The 17,478-nt window shown below is 36.9% G+C and overlaps 1 protein-coding gene and 1 pseudogene across 4 annotated transcripts in view; one reads left to right on the top strand and one right to left on the bottom strand.

Annotated features, from left to right (window-relative positions):
* The window catches only part of FH (fumarate hydratase), a 28,124-nt gene extending 21,369 nt beyond the window's left edge, over positions 1 to 6,755 (bottom strand). The window contains exons 1-2 of one of the 4 annotated variants that reach the window (XM_006924121.3): positions 6,574 to 6,755; positions 736 to 870 (exon numbers count right to left, since the gene is read on the bottom strand). In XM_006924121.3, coding sequence (XP_006924183.1) covers positions 736 to 870; positions 6,574 to 6,699 — 261 coding nt within the window. In that variant the 5' untranslated portion in view covers positions 6,700 to 6,755. Of the gene's footprint in view, positions 1 to 735; positions 871 to 6,074; positions 6,094 to 6,398; positions 6,544 to 6,573 lie in introns of those variants that run through there. The other 3 variants (XM_025041214.1, XM_015598705.2, XM_025041213.1) reach the window with 3 other exon arrangements.
* Positions 6,756 to 6,921: 166 nt separating this feature from the next.
* Positions 6,922 to 10,882, top strand: LOC102883348 (annotated as a pseudogene).
* The last annotated feature ends 6,596 nt before the right edge of the window (positions 10,883 to 17,478 follow it).

Here is a 17,478-nt window from a genome sequence, read left to right as displayed (position 1 = left end):
CCTGCACTGACTATTTTCCATACTCTGGTTGGGCTATACTCGGATATGTAATGTATTTCATCAGTTCTTTTCTCTGAGATCAAGAGGCATCTTACGAACAATGACATGTCACGACTTTAACTGGTAGCCCTTTTCTTTCTTAGTGGCACATAGTGGTGCATCCTCAAACTGAGGTCATCTTAGATTTAAAGAAATACAACAGAAAGTGTTCTAATCGTTAAATCATTAAGGTGGCATTAAACAAATACTTATGTTATCTATTACATGCCAGGCATAGTAAAGAAAAATATTTTTAGGTATTTATGTATACTTTTCTGGATATTGACACTAAAATAGAAAGTATAATATTAAAGAAAAGTCTGTTTCCTTTTAAATCAGTTTTTTTAAAAAAATCAGTGTTAATCGGTAAAAAAATAAAATTTAAGTATTAAACTTAAAAATGTTTACAAACTGAAAAATCCTTGTAAATATCTGGAAAAAAAAATCCCAGCAAGACAAATAGCTTATTTGTATCAAATAAAAATCCAAAATATTTAAAGTCCCAGCTCAAAATAATAGTTAACTAAACTTCGAAAGGTCTTTGACATTTTCATGAAAGAGAAACATCTTACTACTCACAACATTCTCTAACAGCTATATTTTAACTCTGCAAAATATTTATTTACAAAATAAAGCTGACTCATTTGAACAAAGATTAGTTCATCCAAAATCATTATTTCCACAAAATCCACTTACTGGCATGCGTTCCGTCACACCTCCAATCTTGAAGTTCATTGTAGATCTCACAGTCTGAGCACCATAATACTTATCATTTGGGACCTTAAGTTCACCAAAGGTATCATATTCTATCCGAAAGGAATTCTGGCTAGCCTATAGATAAAGATAAGACACTATTACAGCTTGAAAAGAAATTGTCAAACGTAATAACTTCATATCAACTGTAAGGGAAAAAAATCTTAATAAGTACCACAAAGACAAAAAAATCCATTTTGATTTTCATTCTACTCCCCGCCTCCAGCTCTTTTGAGAAATTTTAGTCACACACATTAATACAGATGTTAAAGACATATTACAGAATTCATACATTACATAGATGATAAATACAAAGAAAGCCTTTAAAGGAAAAATAATCTTTTCCAATTCAGGAGTATGCCTATTATTGGTCAAGCTTTGGACAATTCAGTGTACTCAACTTAATGCTTATTTTACTGGGAACTTCAGAAAACAGTAGAAGAATGAGACTTTAAAATCTGAAAATATTACCTATTTAAACAAAGCTTATCTGAGGTCTACAAATACTATGCATGAGAGATAACTCAGTGCAATACAAATAGTCCAGACTGCTGTGTCACCTTCAGCAAGTCGGCTTTTCTCATTTATAAATTAAAGTAAATGTACGGACAAGTGAAGACAGGCTAGGTTCATTCTTAACCTTTTCAGGATGAGGAACCCTTTGGGAATATGAGGAAAGCTATGGATCTTCTCCCAATACAAATGAACATAAATACATATACGCAAGTCCTACATATGATTTTAGGAAGTCTATATCTTGAAGTCAATCCACCACCCAGAATAAGAGCCCACGACCCAAAGTCCTTTTTACGTAGAAACTAGGTTCTACCAAGTACAGAGTTACACTAATACAAAAAATCAATAACTGCTAAAAAATATTTTATAGCACTGTAAAAAATTTATTGTAAAACACTAGAAATTTGGAATTTACACATGATACTTTATATTAAGGAGGCCTCAAGAAATACTCAGCTTTAATGTTCGCTTTGCATTAATTATGAAATAAACATGGTCAGATGATTCAAAAGATTTAAAAATCCATAGCCAACTAATTTTGTTTTAGTATATAGTCTTCTGACAAGAAAAAGTTTTATTTACAAAACCCTTTATGTTATAAAGACTTTTGGATTACATGAAAAGAAAAATAATTGTGTCTAGGTGGAAATATAGGAGTATAATTAATAAGGTACATTTTTCCCCCATGCCTAAAAGTCTACAGAGGACTAGCCTAAGCCAATAAGGAGAAGCTAATAAAAGTAATCATATCCTGGCATTTACTGTGCTAGGTAGCAAATACTTCTCACAACCACCTAGGAGATTTTACCATTACCAGTCTCACGTTAAAGAAGTCTACACTGAGGCTTGGAGCCATTAAATAATTTTAGCAGATCACCTGCTATCTCAGCAGATAGCAAGGCGGAAGGGATGAAATATTCAAACTCGGACTGTCATATTCCAAAAGCTGTTTAGATTCATTTTTTTTTAATCATCACTTCCATAAACCAAGAAACAGGGAGTAACTCCAAATCGGCCCACAACAATCCCTTGAGTTGTATCCCTTCCCTGTAGAATAAAAGAGGCTGAAGATGTTGTTAAGACTTTTCTCTAATAGAGCCTGGTTACGCTGACATGGCTGTATAACAACTTGCCTCCCAAAAGCAGCTCGGTTCTATATCTCAAATGCACACAAGTATTTTGCATTATGATCTTTGTTTTGGATACCCCAAGTAAATACCCTTGTATGTTAAAATATACTTGGTCCAACGCTAGCAATGACAGCAGTGGCACTTGGACACATGAGCTAGGTTCTTCTTCACTATTACCTTGTAATGAGACAGACAAGATGCTGGCAACAAAGAAGAGAGATTGATTTCCGGAAGTCATCTGTACAATCAGGTTCCATTCCTTAAACTTACGTCATTGCTTTTTGTGTTCAAAATTATTAAATTTTCATCCTGAAACAGCAATAACCTTGTCTCCCAAATCAGCAGTCCCCAACCTTTTTGGCACCAGAGACCACTGCTCCTATGAAAATCTAACGGCTGATGATCCAAGGTGGAGCTGAGGCGGTGATGCTGGCGCTGGGGAGCGGCTGCAAATATAGATGAAGCTTCACTAGCTGCCCACCACTCGTCTCCTGCTGTGAGGCACATTCCCTAACACTCCTTGGCCTGAGGTTTGGGGGCCCCTTCCCTAAATAACAGGCTGCTATGATAAAACTCAGTAACATTCAAAGATACTTGGAAAAATCTTGATAAATAAATTTTAGCTATTTTCTTCAGCTTAAACTTTAAAAAAAAAATTAATTCCAAATCTAGAAACAAAAGCCTCAAACTATAGAACCTTGGCAATGATCATTGTAAAAGTGTAGAAGTCAATTGTGGCTGAAATAACAATCTCAGCAAACACTTCAAAAAATATACAGTTGACCCCTGAACAACACAGGTTGAACTGTGCGAGTCCACTTATAGAAGGATTTTTTTCAATAAATACTACAAATGTACTTTGCTTATGATTTTCTTAGTAACATTTTCTTTCCTCTTGCTTACTTTAGTGTAAGAATACAGTATATACTACATGTACAAAATATGTGTTAAATGTTTATATTATCAATAAGGCTTCTAGTCAACATGGCGTGGGCTAGCAGCCCAGAGCACACAGTACTGGTCCATGGAACCTCTCATTCTGAGATGATTTCTTTAGATGCTCAATAACTTTGTTATTCTATCCAAAATATATAATCACTCCAGCTGACAAAAGCATTGAAACAAATTATTCATAAATCCAGACTTCTGGAAATCAATCTCTTTACTAGGTTACCTCACTCTAAGCAGTATCCAGATGAAAACATTATTAAGAATAAAAGGCTCATGCCAGGCTCCTCCCATGTTGATATATTGCCCTCATATTGCCCACTGTGGCCCCTCTTCAACACTGCTTCACATCTGTTAAACAACAAAGCTTTTCTAAAACATGAGTCTCTCAGTAATTCTCCAAACAAATTAACAAAGTCTGCCTAATGATAGGAGGAGGGTAAGAAGACTGGAAGGAAAAAGGTAGTAGTCTGCTGAATCACTCACTCTTTCTGCCCCCAGCAGTGGAAGTCCGGAGCTCACCTGAGGACCTGCTCGTGCCGTAGAAATGCCAGGTATTCATTAGTGATCTTGCACAGGACTCATGGCAGAGGGCAGCTTCTCACTTCAGAGGAGCTTCTTTTCTGGCAAAAGCAAAAGAATACACAGTTAGGGTTAAGTTTCATAGCTAGGATATAATATGCCTTCCTGAGTAAAAGTAATAAATACAGTGCCTCTGGTTTTAAAAAAAAAATAACATTGTGTTCTCTTTAGTTAATGTCTGGTTTAAATGTTAGACTTTAGCTTCCCAATACACATGATTTAAAGGGAATAGTTTGAAAATACAGTTGACCCCTGAACAACATGGGTTTGAACTGCATGGATCCACTTATATAGTCTTTTCTTCAATAAATACTGTAAATGTATTTTCTCTTCATGATTTCTTAATATTTTCTTTCCTCTAGCTTACTTTATATGAGAATACAGTATGTAATATATATAACATACAAAATATGTGTTAATCAATTGTTTATGTTATCAATAAGGCTTCTAGTCAACAGTAGGCTATTAGCAGTTAAGTTTTTGGGGAATCAAGTTATACGCGATTTTCAATTGTGCAAGGGTTGGTACCTCTAAACTCTGTGTTGTTCAAGGATCAACTGTATTTCCTGTCCTCACAGTAATGATAAATATCCCATATTTGCAACAACATGTAGTTTGTCTACCTAATAACAAACTATTAGCAGCTTAACTAGTAACGAACTATCCCAAAAGACTAAAGTTCTCACTTTAATCCCCCAAAATATGTGGGTTGCACAAATTTGTAGAACAGAAAATGAAGCAACGCTGTAAAACACTTCGTAAATCACCAGGAATTAGAGAAAACCATCCGAGCAGGCTATGTCTATGTGGGGTTGGCATCTGCTAGAAAAGCACATATATATACATACACATATGGATAGAGGGATGATAAACCAGGTAACTTTGTGAAATTTCTTCAAATATTCTTTACAATGACCCACAGAAGAAAAAAACATTGTATCATGATGCTGTATACACATAAACACAAGTGCATATACTAAAATTTTTGGAGACTACTGGAAACAGTCTCCAAGCTCTATGCCCATAGCAACTGTCTTATTCCCAGGGCCCAGTACCTAGCTGGCATTCGGTTAATGTTTTCTTCCTACTGGATGAACTTTATATGCTCTTTTGGATAAAAGGTAACTTAGGTAGTCAAGAGTTATATGAATTTCTCAATTTTAGCAACAAGAAAAACTTCTAATAAAATCAACAGATTTGGGAGCTAAGATTAGAAAGATGTATTCAAAATAATGAAAAATCTGTTCTCATCTGATGTTAGCTAACTTTACAACCCTAAAAGCAAGGCACTGCTATTTTCTGACATTTGTGCCAATGAGATATTCAGTTCTTCAGTCTCCTATTCCCTTTCATAGAATAAATAAAAAATAACTTTTAAAAGTTCTAAAATGCACTAAAATTATTAGAGCAGGGAGTCCAAGAACATAAAGCATCCTGATTTTGTAGTTTCAGGTACAGCGATGACATCAAATTATCTTAAAGTTTATAGTCCATAAAATATCTTGGCCTTTGAAATATTCTAGATGGAAGCATTTATTTAACAAGCCCTCACCAAATGCCAAACTCAAAGTACTTTCACAGATGCAACCTTGTGGCGTCGCTGTAATTATTTTCATTTTACACGCAGAAACTGAGGCACAAAGACAACTGGTCCAAAGTCCCAAACTTGAGTAGTAGAGTAGGGTTTGAAATAACATCACTTTGCAAAGCTCATAGGACAGCACAGTAAACAGTGCATAATTGTAACTCTTCCTAAACTATCATTTATTTCTCAAATATTTCCTAACAATATACGTACGTACTTACTGCTTGTTAAAGCCCCAAAATACAGAAGGTGACACTCTAAAGAGCAGAGGCCTATCTAAGTCAGCGTATCACAACTTGAACTTGGGCCTTTAAATTTCCTAGTGGTCTTTCTGAATCAAAAGTACTGATTTAGCTATAGGGCCTAACTATCTAACCTCCTCTAACATGCTAGCTTCAGGATACGCTGCCTACGTTCACAAATTTACAAAAGTGGAGCAAACCGTATGCTGCCTAACGAACTAAACAGGCAATTTCATGAGAAGGCAACTCTTTTAAATTCATAAGAACCTTCAACCCCACCTGGACCTGAAAGCAGTTCACTGTAGCGTGATGGCCCCAGCAGCCAGAGTTCAGAGACCGCTAGCTGGGCACCCGGCCAGTGTCGGACTTACTAAGGGGTGGGGAGGAAGCTGCCTCTCTCCACACACTCTCCTCCCACCCCGGCACTGTCCCGAGGGCAGCACCCCCAAGATGGGAGCCTCTGCACCGGCAGGAACGCAGCACTAAGAGCGACTCAGGCGGGCTACCCCAAAACGCCGAGGCCAAGGCCGGCAGCGGGGCCTCCGGGGAGGGGCCGGGAGCGCGACCCTCGGCGCCAGGTGCAGCCCCTGCCCAAGCGCTCACCCGGGGCTGAGGCTTCTTCCCGGCTCTGGAGAAGATGCCCGAGGCCGAGAAGGCGGCCACGCGGGCGCGCAGCCAAGGGCCGGGCTCGGGCGGAACGCTCGCGGGCGCCTGGGCCGGCGAGCCGGAAGCTGAAGGTCACCGCAGGGAGGTCGGGGGACGGGCGGCCGGCGCTCACCATTCGAGCGGCGTTCGGGGGCCGGAACGGGAGGGCGTCCGCGCCACCAACGCCGGGACCGGCGGCTGAGGATGGAGCCGGGACGAGGGGACGCGAGCGCGCAAGGATCCACAGTGCGCGGTACATGGTGCGGCAGGAGACAGGGTAGTATTCTGAAAGCGGTGGCCACGCCTCCGCGCCCGCTGTCAAAACCCGTCCAGCCCACTGGACTGCACTCTTATCCAATCAACAGCCTCAAACTGATCGCGTGGGGCGGAACCAATTGCGAATGGCCAGTAAAGAGTGAAGGGGCGGGCTTAATTGTCTGGTTGTAGAGCAGTTTCATGGGAAACTAGCGAGAAGGGAATTATGGGAAAGGAGGTTGCTATTATGCTTTGAACCAGCTGAATTGCTGTGTGCCGCTGCTAGACAGCCAGCGTCTCAGCTGATGACGTAGGGTAGTTTTTTGGCGGGATATCCTAAGAAGAAATGTTTATTTATTCACTTATTATATAATCAATCACTCATTAGCGAGAGTATTAACTAATGAATCAGTGACGAAATATCTTAGAAAGAAATATTTGTTTACTCTATCACTCATTATCTGTTCTTCATATTGAGGTTTTGTTTGTTTGTTTGTTTTCATTTCTTCCAGATTACATCTTTGGTATAGAAATTTTGGAAAGCACAGCAAACTTTAGAGAACGAAATAATAATTATCCGTGATGCCAACACTTAACATAATTACTCCTTTTTTTTTTAACTTGGCATTTTGAGGTCTCTACAATTTCCTTTCTCAGTGTGTGCTCTCAGAACTCTCTTAAAATGCATGGCTTTTCAAGGGCTGTGAAAGTTCAAATCCAGCAACCGAAACCCAGTGGTATAGAATTTGAAAGTGTGGTGCTGTCTTGTATCATTACAGATTTACAGGAAAATGACCGCACGATTGAATGAAAGAAAATTCAAGAAGCCCAAACCACATATGTGTTTTTTTTGAGAACAAAATACAGGGAGATTTGTCAGGTCCTGCAGAACTATTGGAGAAAACCTCTCTAAAGATCTGGAATGTGACCCAGACAGACTCAGCCCTTTATCGCTGTGAGGTGGTTGCTCCAAAGGACCGCAAATAAATTAAGATTGCCCTGGAGTTAACCGTGCAAGTGAGGCCAGTAGCTTCTGTGTGCCCACCAAACGTTGTGCCTGGAGGCAAGAAGGCAACGCTGCACTGCCAGGAGAGTGAGGACTACCCCGCGTCTCACATTTGGTGTTGCAATAATGTACCGCTGCCAAGAGACTTTAGCGCCAATCCAAAATTTCGAAATTCTTTTCTTCTAAACGCTGAAATAGGCACTCTGGTTTGCAGCGCTGTTCACAGGGAGGGCAGTACTACCGCATCGCTTCCAATGACGCAGGCTCAGCCTGCAGTGAGGAACAGGAGGCAGAAGCCTACTACCTGGACGTTGTCAGAATTATTGGAGGGGCTCCGGTTGTCCTTGCTATACTGGCGCTGATAACAGCGGGTATCTGCAGTGCATACAGACGTGGTTACTTCATCAACATAAACAATGGGAAAAGTTACAAGAATCCAGAAATCCAGGAAGATAGAGTCAATCATATCAGGACAGACGAGGAGGGTGACTTCAGACACAAATCATTTGTGATCTGAGGTCTGATGGTTTGGCTGAGAGCGCATGCCATACCTCTACTATAAACTATCAAGAGCAGCCCCGAGCGGAGTGCGCTGGGACCGAGCTAGACGCTCATCCAAAAGCCTTTTGTTTTGGCCAAAGATGACAACCATTCCTTTCTTACCTTTTAACAAGGCACGTGAAAGTGAATCTTCCTCCAGCCAGGCACAGTCATCACAAGTAAAGAAAACAAATGAGTTCACAGAGACCGATTCCCAGTCTCTGACCTAGCTTCCACCTGAATGTTAGGGTGATTTCGAGGGTCTTGCTCACAGACTGCTGGGTGGGCATCAAGGTCCTGTGAAGTCAGTTTATTTGCTACTGGCTGTCCTCAGCCAGGGTGAGCCTCGTCTGGTCTGAGGGGTGACCAGGTCTAGCTGTGTCACGCCAGCAGTGTAGGGCTTGGAAACATGAAATCCAGTATGAAACCCTCAGCTGCAGAGTTTGAATCAATGAATCTAGGAAAGAGGCTTTCTATGCAATGCCTTGCCTCACAGTGGCCCACAGACAGCCTTGTACCATTTCTTCTTAAAAGCTTTGACAATCAGTGTTGTAGTATCCATCTTGGAGAATCTTGGAGGATCAGCATTTTATAAAAACAGCCAAAATCAGAATGAAGGAGCCTTCTTACCTGTAGCAACCCTGCTTGTCCATGGAAAGTTTCAGTATTTAAGGAAAATCTAAATCTGAAATGGTACTAAAAGAACATTATGCTTTTTGATGGGTGTTTATTTTATAAAATTTTACATTATACATTTTTGCTAAAGATGTATTTTGATTATTGAAGAAAAAATTTTTATATAAACTGTAAATGTGATGTCATATAATGTTAAATAACCTAATTTTTCTAAGTTCAACTTAAGGTAGGAGTTCCAAGCTACTCGTGTTGAACTAGAAAAAGCCAATATTTAAAAGTATCTTAACACAAGGAATTCTCTCAAAGAGGCTTAATGGAATATTCCTTTTTCTACATGTTTTAGCATTTTTTCATAAGAGAACTTATGCCATCTATACATCATACCATTGTTGCTTAGGAAACATTTAAAAATTCTAGTTTAATAATGTCAAAATCTATTTGCATTTCTTAAAAAGAAACATGAGGAGCTCTAAGGTTGGCCTTGAACTACCTCTTCCTTAGATTACTAAAATTACCTGTGCCCAAAGACCACCCAGAAGCTCATAAACATACACCTGCAAATGATGTTATTCAACTCCTGAGGCTGAGTTATAGACCCCAGTCTCAATGGATATTGGCTGCTAACTTCTAGGGCCAGGCATCACTACCTTTAATGCTCTGACTGTGGCTTCGTATGCTGGTTAGCTTTAATATGTTACGTGTTCACATGCCACAGGCACTTGGCTCAACCCAGGACAGTTCTAAGGTAGACACCTCAGGAAAGGTAGATCTTTTCCATGTGGCCTTCCAGCCTTCCAGTTCCCTGGGACACAGCTCTTTCATGCTGTGGGTGGTTCATGAGACAAAGAAGCTACTGCTATTGGTTTTTAAATTTAGTTTACTTATTTGTGTAGTTCATGAGACTATCCAGGGTCAAAGGCAGTTTTGAAATCAAATCTGTCAACTATAACATTTTTTAAAGAAAATGAATACCACTATTCTTCTTTGCCAGGAAGAAAGCATTGAGACACTGTAGGTTTTGACTCACTTCACAATAAACTATTTGAGTGGCAGTTGGGCCAGCCTTCTGAAGACTATCAGATAGTGCAGCCAGGGTATCTGTTGAAGAAAAAATTTTTATATAAACTGTAAATGTGATGTCATATAAAAATTTTTTCTTCATCCTAGTGGTGAAGAAAGTAAAGTGCCTGAATCGAAGGCAGTTTTCCAATTTTGACATTAAGATTTTTGTCTACCCAAGACACTGCTCACTTTGTGGGGGACATTGGAAGCATCATTCAAAAGCCTTTGTTCTTCAAGAGCACGTGTTCTTAGCCCCAGGTACGTCACTGTGTTAACTCATGATGTGAAGTGGTTCGAGGAGTGCCTTCGACTCCACAGTGTGCTTACAAGACTGTATTTCTGTGGAACATAGTCATCTTGGGAATAAATTTTCAGTGTCTTAATTCTTCATACTTTGAGATTTTTTAAAATTGAATGCTTGAAATTAAAAGCGTGAAATACTTTGCCATGGGGTACTTGGCAGAGGCAGTTAGCAACTCTCCGTTCTTCTTTTGCATTTGTGCCTTGAATGCTAGAATTAAGACTATCCCTTTACCTTCACTTCTTCTTGGTAGAAAAGGATAGTTTCCCTCTTCTTTATCTGTTGAGGATCAACACTCTAGCTAGCCTCCATCTTGGTCGTCACAGCGATGAGGTGGCCTTATCGCCTCCATTATGCCCTATAACCTTCTGCCCTAGGGCCACGTGAACTGGGTCTGGCAGAAGAGAGAGAAGTAAAATGGGAAGTAGTTGCCTATTACTATAAAAATTTAGACAGAAAGGGAACATTCATGTGTTCTACATGTGAATGTGACCGAAGACTCGAGGCCTACACAAGGTATAGCTGTTGCTATGTATACATAGATGTTAGAGACTTGTACTGAAACACCTATAAGGTGGTATTTATTAAACCTCATTTATAAAAGCTTTTTTAAAAAATCAAAAAATAAAATGTAGTGTGGAAGATGTTCATAATTATAGATGATTTTAGAATTTTTAAAATTTGCATTTTGTTTTTCCAGGTGTTTTGCATTGATATATACATTTTTAAACTAAAAGCATATTATTTGAATGTAATAGGTGATAAAAATGCAGGAACTGATATAAAATTGCATCTGAAACACAATTTTATTTTTTTGTCTCTTCTTGTATTGCTTGGAAACAGATGGCAATTAATCACAAAAGAGAACCACTGGATGATGTCCAGAAATCAAAAGTCTGGGACCTGCGAAGCCAAGCTTTTAACCATTGGTCTCTGTCAAACCTCTTGGTTACACTGTTTGTTATTTTGTGGCTTTAGAATTTGACTCAAATATATTTGAAATATGAAAATTTAAATGATAGAGTATAATAGTTGAACTACAATCAAAACACTCCAAAAACCCACCTGGATTTTTTATATCTCAGTATCTCCTCTCTTTGTCAACTGATGATTCAGAAATTACTAACATATTTGATGATAAAGTGAAACCGAGGATTATTTAGAAGTTAGAAGTTCCAAATAAAAGAGAAATAATAAAGAATTAAAAGGTAATGCAATGGTTTTAGGAAACAATGAACTACTAATCCCGTATGTTTATACTTTCTATCACTAAAAGGCAAACAATACTAAAGTTTCATGTGAAGATAATGCTGTTAGTATTGCCATTGGTTTGACAGAAAACTACAGAAACGAACATTTACTAACAATTACAATCATTTCCTAGGAAATGCTAACAATTTGAGGTATTTGCTTGATACCCTTATAAAATAAAAGAAATGGCAAATAACTAACAATGGAGTGACAATCTTCTTCTTCCCAGCAACTATTATTTTGAAATATATGCTTTCAGATCACCCGTGTATCTTTGCTTTACATATTAATGTTCAAACAATGGTTTGAAATTTTTACTGTTTTCCTGTTTGTTTTACTGCATGTTTTTGATCTTTTTAACTTAACAGTATTCTATTACATGAATATAAAACACTTTATCCAGTTTCTTAATGAAGGATATATTTTGCTGTTACATACAAAGCTTCAAAGAACATAAGCTTATGGTTACTTCACAGATCACCTCCCTCTCTTCATTGGGTATCACCTCTCTTCATTCCTATTGTGTCTTGTTATTTTAAATTCATTTTCTATTATTGATATTTCTACGCCAATATTAATATTGGTTATTTTTGCCTGTGTATGTTTTTGATTTTACTCTAGACAATTTTGTTTTATTTTTATTTTGAATGTGTCTCCTGTTTCCATCATACAGTTTAACTTTTTAAAATCCAAATCGATAAGCTTTTTATGAATAAGCCTTCTTAATCCTTGTTAACAATCACCTATTCACACATGTTAGAATTCAGAAATTTTTTTACATCCTTTACATGTATTAATCATTTTAATACTCAAAACAACCCTACGAGGTTTGACTTTTACTGCTCCTACTTACAGGAGAGAAATGCCCAAGAGCATCCAATTATCCCAGGATCTTAAATATTCTATTTTTTCATTCCTTTATTTATTTTTTAATTTTTATTTTTCAATTAGAATTGACATTCAATATTATTGCTTATTAGTTTCAGGTGTACAGCAGAATGGTTAGACGTGTCTGTGATTTACAAAATGATCCCCCTGGCTAGGACCCACATGGCACAGTACATCGTTATTACAATGTTATCGACTGTATTCCTCATGCTGTGCTTTACATCCCCTTGACCCCGTGACTATTTTTCTAACTACCAATTTGTACTTTTTAATCACTTCACCTTCTTCACTCAGCCCTCAACCCCTTCCCTCCTCACTTGGCAACAATTACTTTGTTCTCTATCTATGAGTCTGTTTCTGTTTTGTTTGTTCATCTGTTTGTTCTTCGAATTCCACATATAAGTGAGATTATATGGTATTTCTCATTCTCTGTCTGACTTATTTCACTTAGCATAATACCCTCTAGGTCCATCCATGTTTTCTCAGATGGTAAGATTTCATTCTTTTTTATGGCTGAGTAATGTTCCATTGTATATATGTACTACCTCTTCTTTACCCATTTATCCACGGCTGGACACCCAGGTTGTCTCCACATCTTGGCTACTGTAAATAATGCTGTACTGAACATAGGGGTGCATATATCTTTTTGAATTCATGTTTTTGACTTTTTCAGGTGTGTTCACCTAGGAAATTGCTGGGAAATAATGTAGGTATATTTTTTTTAATTTGGGGGTATATGTACTACCTCTTCTTTACCCATTTATCCACGGCTGGACACCCAGGTTGTCGCCACATCTTGGCTACTGTAAATAATGCTGTACTGAACATAGGGGTGCATATATCTTTTTGAATTCATGTTTTTGACTTTTTCAGGTGTGTTCACCTAGGAAATTGCTGGGAAATAATGTAGGTATATTTTTTTAATTTGGGGGGGAACTTCCTTACTGTTTTCCATAGTGGCTGCACCAGTTCGAATTCTCACCAGCAGTGCACAAGGGTACCTTTTTCTCCATATCCACACCAACAGTGATAGGTTTTTTTTATTTATTGATGATAGTCATTCCAACAGGTGTGAGATGATATCTCATGGTGATTTTAATTTACATTTCTCTGCTGATTAGTGACATTGAGCATCTTTTCACATGTCTACTGGCCATCTGTACATCTTCTTTGGAGAAATGTCTATTTAGGTCCTCTGCCCATTTTTTAATTGGATTGTTTGGTTTTTGGTATTGAGTTATATTAGTTCTTTATATATTTTGGATATTAATTCTTTATATATCATTGGCAAATATCTTCTCCCATTCATTAGGTTGTCTTTTCGTTTTGTTAATGGTTTCCTTTGCTACATAAAACCTCTTTAGTTTGATGTACTCCCATTTTTTTTCTTTTGTTTCCCTACTCCAAGGAGATATATCAGAAAAAAATATTATTAAGAGCAATGTCAGAGAGTTTACTACCTATGTTTTCTATGTTTTATAGTTTCAGGTCTTATATGTAAGTCTTTAATCCATTTTGAGTTTATTCTTGTATATGCGGTAAGAAAGTGGTCCAGTTTCATTTTTTCGCATGTATCTGTCCAGTTTTCTCAACATCATTTGTTGAATAAAATGTCTTTAACCCTATTTTATATTCTTGCCTTCTTTGTCATAGATTAGTTGACCATATATTCCTGGATTTATCCTATTCCATTGATCTATGTGTCTGTTTTTATGCCAGTACCACGCTGTTTTGATTACTATAGCCTCGAAGTACAGTTTAATATCAGGTAGTATGATACATCCAACTTGTTCTTTCCAACAATTGCCATGGCTTTTCAGGGTTTTTTATGGTTCCATATAAATTTTAAGATTATTTGTTCTAGTACTGTGAAAAATGCCATTGGTATTTTGATAGGGATTGCATCGAATCCATGGACTGTTTTGGGTAGTATGAACATTTTAAAGATGTTAATTCTCCCTATCCATGAGCACAGTATATCCTTCAATTTATTTGTATCTTTTTAATAACTTATAATTTTCTGAGTGCAGGTCGTTTACCTCTTTGACTAAATTTATTACTAGATTTTTTTCTTGATGCAATTGTAAATGGGATTGTTTTCTTAATTTCTCTTTCTGATAGTTTGTTATTGGTGTATAAAAATGCAACCAATTTCTGAATATTAATTTTGTCTCCTGTTACTTTGCTGAGTATATTTATAAGTTCTAACAGTTTTTTGCAAATAATGACAGTTTTATTTTTTCCTTTCCAATTTGGATGCCTTTTATTTCTTTTTCTTATCTGATTGCTGTGGCTAGGACTTACAATACTATGTTGAATAAAAATGGTGAAAGCGGACATCCTTATCTTGTTTCTGATCTTATTGAAAACACTTCTAGCTTTTCCCCATTGAGTATGATGCTAGCTGTGGGTTTGTCATATATGGCCTTTCTTATATTGAAGTATATAACCTCTATTCCCACTTTGCTGAAAGTGTTTATTATAAATGGATGCTAGATTTTGTCAAACACTTTGTCTGCAACTATTGATATGATCATATGAATTTTATCCTTTATTATATTTATGTAGTCTATCACGTTAATTGATTTGCAGATGCTGAACAAACCTTATGTCCCAGGAATAAATCCAACTTGATCATGGTGTATGATCTTTTTAATGTCTGGCTAAATTTGGTTTACCAATATTTTATTGAGGATTTTCACGCCTATGTTCATGAGGGATATCAGCCTATAATTTTCCTTTTGGTAATGTCTTTTCTTTGGGGATTACGGTAATGGTGGCCTTGTAAAATGAGCTTGGAGCCTTCTCTCTTGAAATTTTTGGAATAGTTTGAGATGAATAGGTGTTAATTCTTCTTTGAATGTTTGGTAAAATTCATTTGTGAAGCCATGTGGTCCAGGACATTTGTTTGTTGGGAATTTTTTGATTACCGATTGGAATTTGTTAGTAGTCGGTTAAGATTTTCTGTTTCTTCTTGACTCAGTCTTAGAAGATTGTTTATTTCTAGGAGTGTATTCATTTTTTCAAATTGTCCAATTTGTTGGCATATAATTGCTCATACTTTTTTTTGTAATCCTTTGTATTTCTGTGGAGTCAGTTATCACTTCTCTCCTTTCATTTCTGATTTTATTTATGTGGGCTCTCTTTTTTTTCTTGATGAGTCTAGTTAAAAGTTTATAAATTTTGTTTATATTTTCAAAGAACAAGCTCTTGATTTCATTAATCTTTTGTATTTTTTATGCTTTATTTTGTTTATTTCTGCTCTGATTTTTATTATTTCTTTCCTTCTATTCACTTTGGTCTTTGCTGTTTTTTTTCTAGTTCCTTTAAGTGTGATGTTAGATTGTTTATTTGAAATTTTTCTTATTTCTTGAAGTAGGTCTGCATTGCTGTGGATTTCTTTCTTAGGTCTGTTTTTACTGTGTCCCATAGATTTTGGGTCATTGTGTTTTTGTTTTCATTTGTCTCAATGTATCTTTCAATTTCATTCTTGATCTCATTGTTAACCCATTCATTGTTTAGCAGCATGTTTTATAGCTTCCATGTGTTTGTTTGTTTTTCAGGGTTTTTTTTCTTGTAATTGATTTTTAGTATTATACCATTATGGTTGGAGAAAACACTTGATGTGATTTCAGTCTTCTTAAATTTATTGAGACTTGTTTTGTGGCCTAACATGTGGTCTATCTTGGAAAATGTTTCATGTGCTCTTGAGAAGAATGTATATTCTGCTGCTTTGAGGTGAAATGCTCTAAAAATATCAATTAAATTTATCTGGTCTATTGTGTTAAGTCTGCTGTTTTCTTGTTGATTTTCTCTCTGGAAGATCTGTCCATTGGTGTAAATGAGGTATTAAAGTCTTCTACTAAGACTATATTACTGTTGATCTCTCCCTTTATATAGGTCAAAAATTGCTTTATGTATTTGAGTGCTCTTTTTTGGGGGTGCATAAACATATACTAGGATTTATCGTGTTGTTGGATTTATCCCTTTATCATTATGTAATGTCCTTCTTCTCTCTTATTATAGTTTTTGTTTTAAAGTCTATTTTCTGATAGAAGTATGGGTACCAGAGCTCTTTTTTCATTTCCATTTGCATAAAATTTCTTTTTCTGTCCCTTTACTTTCAATCTGTGTGTTCTCTCAATCTGAGGTGGGTCTCTTGTAGACAGCATATGCATGGGTCTTGTTTTCTTAGCCATGCAGCAACATTTGCCTTTTGATTGGAGCATTTAATCTGTTTACATTTAAAGTGATAGGTACATCGTTATTGCCATTTTATTATGTTTTATTTTGTTCTTCTTAAAGAAATCCCTTTAATATTTCTTGTAATGCTAGGTTGGTGATAATGAATTCCTTTAGTTTTTTCCTGTCTGGGAAGATCTTATCTGTCCTTCAATTCTAAATGATAGTTTTGCTAGGTAGAGTAATCTTCGTTGTAGGTTTTTGCTTTTCATCACTTGGAATATTTCATGCCAATCCATCTGACCTGCAAAGTTTCTGTTGAGAAATCAGCTGACAGTCTTATGGAAGCACCCTTGTAAGTAACTAACTGCTTTTCTCTTGCTGATCTTAGGATCCTCACTTTGTCTGTAACCTTGAGCATTTAATCATTATGTGTCTTGGGGTGGGTCTGTTTGAGTTCATCTTGTTTGGCACTCTCAATACTTCCTGGACTTGTATGGATATTTCTTTTGCCAGGTTAGAGAAGTTTTCCATCATTATTATTATTTTTTTTTCAAATAGGTTCTCAATCCCTTGCTCTTGCTCTTCTCCTTCTGATACTAGGCCACCAAAGCATTAGAGCCACCTCAGTCTAATGGCCTCCTTGTTTAATTACTTTAGCAAAGCCTACAAAGTGCCAGAAAAATGGGGAACAGAGGCCAGAACAAGTCATGTCATCAAAATGTGTTAAAACTGTGGGAGAAAAAAAGAAAACTTCCAGAGATAAAAAAAACAAGTCCCGTACAAGAGATCAGGATTTTTTTATGATTTCTCAACAGCAACATTGGAAGTGTCTAACTCAAGTATCAGGATAGAATTAAAATATATTCACATGTACAAGGTCTCAAAAAATTTACTTCCTATCTACCCTTTTCCAA

This window comes from Pteropus alecto, unplaced genomic scaffold (genome assembly GCF_000325575.1).
Source record: "Pteropus alecto unplaced genomic scaffold, ASM32557v1 scaffold279, whole genome shotgun sequence".
Lineage (NCBI taxonomy): Eukaryota > Metazoa > Chordata > Mammalia > Chiroptera > Pteropodidae > Pteropus > Pteropus alecto.
The sequence above is the reverse complement of the archived record's forward strand: the minus strand, read 5'-3'. Positions and strand labels throughout refer to the sequence as shown.